Genomic DNA, 8890 nt, shown 5'->3' on the forward strand with positions numbered 1-8890 from the left:
CAGAATTCCCGGAATTTTGTTTTGCAGGGACCTGAAGCTGGACAATGTGATGGCCCCAATTCTACCCCCAAAATCATCAAAAATTCCCCAAGAAATCCCCCAAAAAATCCTTAATATTCCCCAAAAAATCAGCAAAAAATTCCCCAAAAATCCCCCAAAAAATCCCCAAAAATCGCCAAAAAATCACCAAAAATCACCAAAAAATCACCAAAAATCCCCCAAAAATTATCAAAAAATCACCCTAAAAAATTCCCAGAAATCTCAAAAATTCCCCAAAATTCCCCAAATTCTCACTAAAATAAAAACATCACCCCAAAAAAATCAAAATAATCCCCAAAGGATTCCTTTAAAATGGCCAAAAATCCCCAAAAATCCCCCCAAAAATCCCCAAAAAAATCCCAAAAAATCCCAAAAATTCCCAAAAATTCCCAGAATTCCCAGAATTCCCGGAATTTTGTTTTGCAGGGACCTGAAGCTGGACAATGTGATGCCCCCAATTCTACCCCCAAAATCATCAAAAATTCCCCAAAAAATCCCCAAAATTCCCCAAAAAATCACCAAAAATCACCAAAAAATCACCAAAAAAATCCCAAAAATTCACCAAAAAAATCCCAAAATTCCCGGAAAATTCTGGAATTCCCTTGGCAGGGACCTGAAGCTGGACAATGTGATGCCCCCAATTCAATCCCCAAAATCATCAAAAAATCCCCAAAAATCACCAAAAAATCCCATAAAAATCCCCAAAAAATCCCCCAAAAAATCCCCAAAAATCCCCTCCCAAAAAAATCAAAATAATCCCAGAAAGAGTCCTTTAAAATGGCCAAAAATCACCAAAAAATCCCCTAAAATTGCCAAAAAATCACCAAAAATTCACCAAAAAAATCCCCAAAAAATCCCAAAAATTCCCAAAATTCCCGGATTTCCTGGAATTTTGTTTTTCAGGGACCTGAAGCTGGACAATGTGATGCCCCCAATTCTATCCCCAAAATCATCAAAAATTCCCCAAAAAATCCCCAAAAATCGCCAAAAAATCACCAAAAAAATCCCAAAAATTCACCAAAAAAATCCCAAAATTCCCGGAAAACTCTGGAATTTTGTTTTGCAGGGACCTGAAGCTGGACAATATGATGCCCCCAATTCTACCCCCAAAATCATCAAAAAATCCCCAAAAATCGCCAAAAAATCCCATAAAAATCCCCCAAAAATTATCAAAAAATCACAAAAATTCACCCCAAAAAATCCCAAAAAAATCCCTAAAAATCCCCCTAAAATTCACCAAAAATTCTCCAAAAAATTCCCCAAAAATCCCCCAAATTCCCTGCACATTCTGGAATGTTCTTGGCAGGGACCTGAAGCTGGACAATGCGATGCCCCCACCTGACCCCCAAAAATCCCAAAAAATCCCCCAAAAATCCCCCAAAAATCCCCAAAAAAATCCCCAAAAAATCCCCAAAAATCCCCTCCCAAAAAAATCAAAATAATCCCAGAAAGAGTCCTTTAAAATGGCCAAAAATCCCCAAAAAATCCCCTAAAATTGCCAAAAAATCACCAAAAATTCACCAAAAAATCCCAAAAAAATCCCAAAAATTCCCAAAATTCCCGGAATTCCTGGAATTTTGTTTTTCAGGGACCTGAAGCTGGACAATGTGATGCCCCCAATTCTACCCCCAAAATCATCAAAAATTCCCCAAAAATCACCAAAAAATCCCATAAAAATCACCAAAAAATCACCAAAAAAATCCCAAAAAAATCCCAAAAAATTCCCAAAAATTCCCCAAATTCCCAGAATTCCTGGAATTTTGTTCTTTAGGGACCTGAAGCTGGACAATGTGATGCTGGATGCCCAGGGCCATGTGAAGATCACGGATTTTGGGATGTGCAAGGAAAACGTTTTCCATGGCAGCTGCACCCGCACCTTCTGTGGGACCCCGGATTACATCGCCCCCGAGGTAATTCCCAAAATTCCTGAAATTCCTGAAATTCCCAAAAATCCCAACCTTCTGTGGGACCCCGGATTACATCGCTCCGGAGGTAATTCCCAAAATTCCTGAAATTCCCAAAAATCCCAAAATTCCCAACCTTCTGTGGGACCCCGGATTACATCGCCCCCGAGGTAATTCCCAAAAATTCCTGAAATTCCCAAAAATCCCAAAATTCCCAACGTTCTGTGGGACCCCGGATTACATCGCCCCCGAGGTAATTCCCAAAATTCGCAAAATTCCTGAAATTCCCAAAAATCCCAACCTTCTGTGGGACCCCGGATTACATCGCCCCGGAGGTAATTCCCAAAATTCCTGAAATTCCCAAAAATCCCAAAATTCCTGACATTCTGTGGGACCCCGGATTACATCGCCCCGGAGGTAATTCCCAAAATTCCTGAAATTCCCAAAAATCCCAACCTTCTGTGGGACCCCGGATTACATCGCCCCGGAGGTAATTCCCAAAATTCCCAAAATTCCTGAAATTCCCAAAAATCCCAACCTTCTGTGGGACCCCGGATTACATCGCCCCGGAGGTAATTCCCAAAAATTCCCAAAATTCCCAAAAATCCCAACCTTCTGTAGGACCCCGGATTACATCGCTCCGGAGGTAATTCCCAAAATTCCCAAAATTCCTGAAATTCCCAAAATTCCTGAAATTCCCAAAAATCCCAACATTCCCAACCTTCTGTGGGGCCCCGGATTACATCGCCCCCCGAGGTAATTCCCAAAATTCCTGAAATTCCTGAAATTCCTGAAATTCCCGACCTTCTGTGGGGCCCCGGATTACATCGCTCCTGAGGTAATTCCCAAAATTCCCAAAATTCCTGAAATTCCTGAAATTCCTGAAATTCCTGACGTTCCCAACCTTCTGTGGGACCCCGGATTACATCGCTCCGGAGGTAATTCCCAAAATTCCTGAAATTCCTGAAATTCCTGACATTCCCAACCTTCTGTGGGACCCCGGATTACATCGCTCCTGAGGTAATTCCCAAAATTCCCAAAATTCCTGAAATTCCCAAAATTCCCGAAATTCCCGACATTCTGTGGGACCCCGGATTACATCGCTCCTGAGGTGAGCCCAAAATTCCCAAAAATCCTGAAATCCCCAAAATTCCAAAATTCCCAACGTTCTGTGGGACCCCGGATTACATCGCCCCCGAGGTAATTCCCAAAATTCCCAAAATTCCTGAAATTCCTGAAATTCCTGACGTTCCCAACCTTCTGTGGGACCCCGGATTACATCGCCCCTGAGGTAATTCCCAAAATTCCTGAAATTCCCGAAATTCCTGAAATTCCCGAAATTCCTGAAATTCCCAACCTTCTGTGGGACTCCCGATTACATCACCCCTGAGGTGAGCCCAGAATTCCCAAAATTCCCGAAATTCCCAAAATTCCTGACATTCTGTGGGACACCGGATTACATCGCTCCTGAGGTGATTCCCAAAATTCCCGAAATTCCCAAAAATCCCAAAATTCCCAACCTTCTGTGGGACTCCCGATTACATCACCCCTGAGGTGAGCCCAGAATTCCCAAAATTCCCAAAAATCCCAAAATTCCTGACATTCTGTGGGACCCCCGATTCCATCGCTCCTGAGGTGATTCCCAAAATTCCTGAAATTCCCAAAAATCCCAAAATTCCCAACGTTCTGTGGGACCCCGGATTCCATCGCCCCCGAGGTGAGCCTGGAATTCTGGGAATTCCCAAAAAATCTCAAAGTTCCTGAAATTCCTGGCATTAATTCCTGAAATTCCCAACATTCCCAACATTCCCGACCTTCTGTGGGACCCCCGATTCCATCGCTCCTGAGGTGAGCCCGGAATTCCCAAAATTCCTGAAATTCCCAAAATTCCCCACATGCCAAAATTCCTAAATTCCCCAAATTCCAAAACATTCCTAAATTCCCAACATTCCCTGGGATTTGGGTCCTTTTTGGGTCATTTTGGGTCATTTTTGGGTCCTTTTTCCGGTCCTTTTTGCGTCATTTTTGGGTCATTTTTGGGTCATTTTGGGTCATTTTTGGGTCATTTTGGGTCATTTTGGGGTCATTTTGGGGTCATTTTTTGCGTCATTTTTGGGTCATTTTTGGGTCATTTTTGGGTCATTTTGGGTCATTTTGGGGTCATTTTGGGGTCATTTTTTGCGTCATTTTTGGGTCATTTTGGGTCATTTTGGGTCCTTTTTTGGGTCTTTTTTGAGTCATTTTTGGGTCTAATTTTGGATCCCTTTTTGGGTCCTTTTTGGGTCATTTTGGGGTCATTTTTTGGGTCATTTTTGGGTCATTTTTGGGTCATTTTTGGGTCCTTTTTGGGTCCCTTTTGAGTCATTTTTGGGTCCAATTTTGGATCCCTTTTTGTGTCATTTTTGGGTCCTTTTTTGGGTCCTTTTTGGTCATTTTTGGGTCATTTTTGGGTCCTTTTTTGGGTCCCTTTTGGGTCATTTTTTGCATCATTTTTGGGTCATTTTGGGTCCTTTTCTGGGTCCTTTTTTGGGTCCTTTTTGGGTCATTTTGGGTCATTTTTGGTCTCTTTTTGGGTCATTTTTAGGTCATTTTTTGCGTCATTTTTGGGTCATTTTTGCGTCATTTTGGGTCATTTTTTTTGGTCCCTTTTGAGTCATTTTTGGGTCCAATTTTGGATCCCTTTTTGTGTCATTTTTGGGTCATCATTTTGGGTCCTTTTTGGGGCCCTTTTTGGGGCCCTTTTTGGGGTCTTCTTGGGTCATTTTTGGGTCATTTTTAGTCATTTTCGGGTCTTTTTGGGGTCATTTTTGGGTCATTTTTTGGGTCATTTTTGGATCATTTTGGGTCCTTTTTTGGGCCATTTTTTGGGTCATTTTTGGGTCATTTTGGGTCCCTTTTTGGGTCATTTTTGTGTCTTTTTGGGTCCTTTTCTGGGTCCCTTTTTGGGGTCATTTTTGGGTCCTTTTTGGGTCCTTTTTTGGGTCATTTTTGGGTCATTTTTTGCATCATTTTTTGTGTCATTTTTGGGTCATTTTTGGTCATTTTTGGGTCTTTTTGGGGTCATTTTTGGGTCCCTTTGGGGTCATTTTTGGGGTCATTTTTTGCATCATTTTTTGCGTCATTTTTGGGTCTTTTTGGGGTCATTTTTGGGTCTTTTGGGGTCATTTTTGGGTCCTTTTTTGGGTCCCTTTTGTGTCATTTTGGGGTCATTTTTTGCATCATTTTTGGGTCATTTTTGGTCCTTTTTGGGTCTTTTTGGGGTCATTTTTGGGTCCTTTTGGGTCCTTTTTTGGGTCCCTTTTGGGTCATTTTTGGGTCATTTTTTGGGTCCTTTTTGGGTAATTTTGGGGTCATTTTTTGCGTCATTTTTGGTCCCTTTTTGGGTCATTTTTGCTTCCTTTTTTGGGTCATTTTTTGGGTCTATTTTGGGTCCTTTTTTGGGTCATTTTTGGGTCATTTTCGGGTCACTTTTGGGTCATTTTTTGAGTCCTTTTCTGGGTCCTTTTTGAGTCATTTTTGGGTCTTTTTGGGTCCCTTTTGGGGTCATTTTTTGCGTCATTTTTGGGTTATTTTTGGGTCCTTTTGGGTCCTTTTTTGGGTCATTTTTGGGTCCTTTTTTGGGTCCTTTTTTGGGTCATTTTTGGGTCATTTTTGGCCATTTTCCACCTTTTTTTCCCGTCATTTTTGGGTCATTTTTGGTTCATTTTTGGTTCATTTTTGGGTCCTTTTTTGGCTCATTCTTGGCTCATTTTTAATCATTTTTGCTCATTTTTGCCTCATTTTTCCTCATTTTTCCACCTTTTTTCCCCTTTTTTTTATGGGAATTCTCAGCTGTGAGGAATTTGTGGGATTTTGGGCAATTTTGGGCATTCCCAGTGATTTTTGTGCATTCCCAGATCATCGCTTACCAACCCTACGGCAAATCCGTCGACTGGTGGGCGTTCGGCGTCCTGCTCTACGAGATGCTGGCCGGGCAGGTCGGGAAATTGGGGAAAATTTGGGAAAATTTGGGAAAATTTGGGAAAATTGGGGAAAATTGGGGAAAATTGGGGAAAATTTGGGAAAATTTGGGAAAAAATTGGGGAATTTTGGGGGTTTTTTGGGGTTTTTTGGGGATTTTTTGGGGATTTTTTGGGGATTTTTTTGGTTCTTTCAGGGGGAATTTTGAGGGGAAATTGGGGAATTTTTGGGAACAAATTTTGGGGATTTTTGGAGGATTTTTGAGGAAGTTTTGGGGGAATTTAGGGGGAATTTAGGGGGACTTTTGGGAAGAAATTTGGGGATTTTTGGGGAATTTTTGGGTCTTTTTTTGGGATTTTTGGGGGTTTTTTTCTGGGTTTTTTGTGATTTTGGGGGGATTTTTGGGGTTTTTTGAGGGGGTTTTAGGGGTTTTTTTTTGTGATTTTTTGGGAATTTTTTGGGGTTTTTTGGGGTTTTTTTGGGGGGGGTTTTCTCTGGGATTTTGGGAAATTTTTTTTTCAGAAATTTGAGGGATTTTGTGGGGAATTTTGGGGAATTTTGGGGGATTTTTTGGGGATTTTTTTGTTTCTTTCGGGGGGAATTTTGAGGGATTTTCAGGGGAATTTGGGGAATTTTTGGGAAGGGATTTTGGGAATTTTGGGGGATTTTTTTTAATTTTGGGAGTTTTTTGGGGATATTTTGGGGATAATTTAGGAATGTTCGTGTGCCATTTCAGGGATAATTTTGGGCATAATTTAGGGATAAATTTGGGGTAAATTTTGGGATTATTTTGGGGATCATTTGGGGATCATTTAGAAATATTTTGTGACTTTTGGGGAATATTTTGGGGATAATTTTGGGATAAATTTGGGATAAATTTGGGGATATTTTGGGAATATTTCAGGGATATTTTGGGGATAATTTAGAGATATTTTAGGAACATTTTGGGGATATTTTAGGACTATTTGGGGATAATTCAGGAATATTTTGGGGGTATTTTTGGGATGCTTTGGGACCATTTTGGGGATATTTTGAGGCAATTTCAGGGATATTTTAGGAATATTTTGGGGATATTTTAGGAATATTTTAGGAATAATTTGGGGCTATTTTTGGGGATATTTTGGGGCTATTTCAGGGATATTTCAGGGACCTTTTGGGGTTATTTCAGGGATAATTTTGGGGCTATTTCAGGAATATTTGGGGGATATTTTTGGGGATATTTTGGGGCTATTTCAGGGATATTTTAGGAATATTTTGGGGATATTTTAGGAATATTTTAGGAATAATTTGGGGCTATTTTTGGGGATATTTTGGGGCTATTTCAGGGCTATTTCAGGGATAATTTTGGGGCTATTTCATGGCTATTTCAGGGATATTTGGGGGATATTTTTGGGGATATTTTGGGGCTATTTCAGGGATATTTTGGGGCTATTTCAGGGCTATTTTTGGGACATTTTGGGGCTATTTCAGGGCTATTTTTGGGACATTTTGGGGATGTTTTGGGGTGTTTTGTGTCTCCCCAGCCCCCGTTTGACGGCGAGGATGAGGATGAGCTGTTCCAGTCCATCCTGGAGCAGACGGTGACCTACCCCAAATCCCTGAGCCGCGAGGCCGTGGCCATCTGCAAGGGGGTGAGTGCCTAAAAAAACCCAAAAATAGCCCAAAAATGCCCCAAAAAATAAAAAAAAAATTGCCCCAAAAATTAAAAAAAAAATTAAAAATTTACCCACAAAAAATCCCCAAAAAATCCCCAAAAATGCCCCCAAAATGCCCCAAAAAAATCGACAAAAAATGCCCCAAAAATTAAAAAAAAATTAAAAATTTACCCACAAAAAATCCCCAAAAAATCTCCAAAAAATGCCCCCGAAATGCCCCAAAAAATCGACAAAAATTGCCCCAAAAATATTTTAAAAAATTAAAAATTTACTCACAAAAAAATCCCAAAAAAATCCCCAAAAATGCCCCCAAAATGCCCCAAAAAATCGACAAAAAATGCCCCAAAAATTTAAAAAAATTTAAAAATTTACCCACAAAAAATCCCCAAAAAATCCCCAAAAATGCCCTCAAAATGCCCCAGAAAATCGACAAAAATTGCCCCAAAAATAAAAAAAAAATTTAAAATTTACCCACAAAAAATCCCCCCAAAAAAATCCCCAAAAAATCCCCAAAAATGCCCCCAAAATGCCCCAAAAAATCGACAAAAATTGCCCCAAAATTTTAAAAAAATTTAAAAATTTACCCACAAAAAATCCCCCCAAAAATCCCAAAAAATCCCCAAAAATGCCTGCAAAATGCCCTAAAAATAAAATAAAATTGCCCCAAAATTTTAAAAAAATTTAAAAATTTACCCACAAAAAATCCCCCCAAAAATCCCCAAAAATGCCCCCAAAATGCCCCAAAAATTTAAAAAAAATTTTAAAATTTACCCACAAAAATCCCTGCAAAAATCCCAAAAAAATCCCCAAAAATGCCCCCAAAATGCCCCAAAAAATCGACAAAAAATGCCCCAAAAATTAAAAAAAAAAAAAAATTAAAAATTTACCCACAAAAAATCCCCAAAAATGCCCCCAAAACGCCCCAAAAAATCGACAAAAATTGCCCCAAAATTAAAAAAAAATAAAAAATTTACCCACAAAAAATGCCCACAAAAAAATCCCCAAAAAATCCCCAAAAATGGCCCCAAAATCCCCTAAAAATCGACAAAAATTGCCCCAAAAATATTTTTAAAAATTGAAAATTTACCCACAAAAAATCCCCACAAAAATCCCCCAAAAAATCCCCAAAAATGCCCCAAAAAATCGACAAAAAATGCCCCAAAATATGAAAAAAAATTTAAAATTTACCTACAAAAAAACTCCAAAAATGCCCCCAAAATGCCCCCAAAAATCGAAAAAAACTGCCCCAAAATTAAAAAAAAAAAAAAATTTACCCAAAAAAATCCCCTCAAAAATCCCAAAAAAATCCCCAAAAATGCCCCCCAAAATCCC

The 8890-nt window shown here is 39.6% G+C and overlaps 1 protein-coding gene across 7 annotated transcripts in view; it reads left to right on the plus strand.

Annotated features, from left to right (window-relative positions):
- Nucleotides 1–7576, plus strand: part of LOC139586591 (protein kinase C gamma type-like) — a 33699-nt gene extending 26123 nt beyond the window's left edge. For 3 of the 7 annotated variants that reach the window (XM_071420116.1, XM_071420117.1, XM_071420120.1), the window contains one exon: nt 466–1736. In XM_071420116.1, coding sequence (XP_071276217.1) covers nt 466–1381 — 916 coding nt within the window. In that variant the 3' untranslated portion in view covers nt 1382–1736. Of the gene's footprint in view, nt 1–465; nt 1737–1810; nt 1950–5839; nt 5921–7426 lie in introns of those variants that run through there. The other 4 variants (XM_071420115.1, XM_071420118.1, XM_071420121.1 and 1 more) reach the window with 3 other exon arrangements.
- Nucleotides 7577–8890: the final 1314 nt, after the last annotated feature.

Source organism: Agelaius tricolor, unplaced genomic scaffold (genome assembly GCF_023055355.1).
Source record: "Agelaius tricolor isolate 1412-34295 unplaced genomic scaffold, bAgeTri1.0.p SCAF_126, whole genome shotgun sequence".
NCBI classification, from domain to species: Eukaryota; Metazoa; Chordata; class Aves; order Passeriformes; family Icteridae; genus Agelaius; species Agelaius tricolor.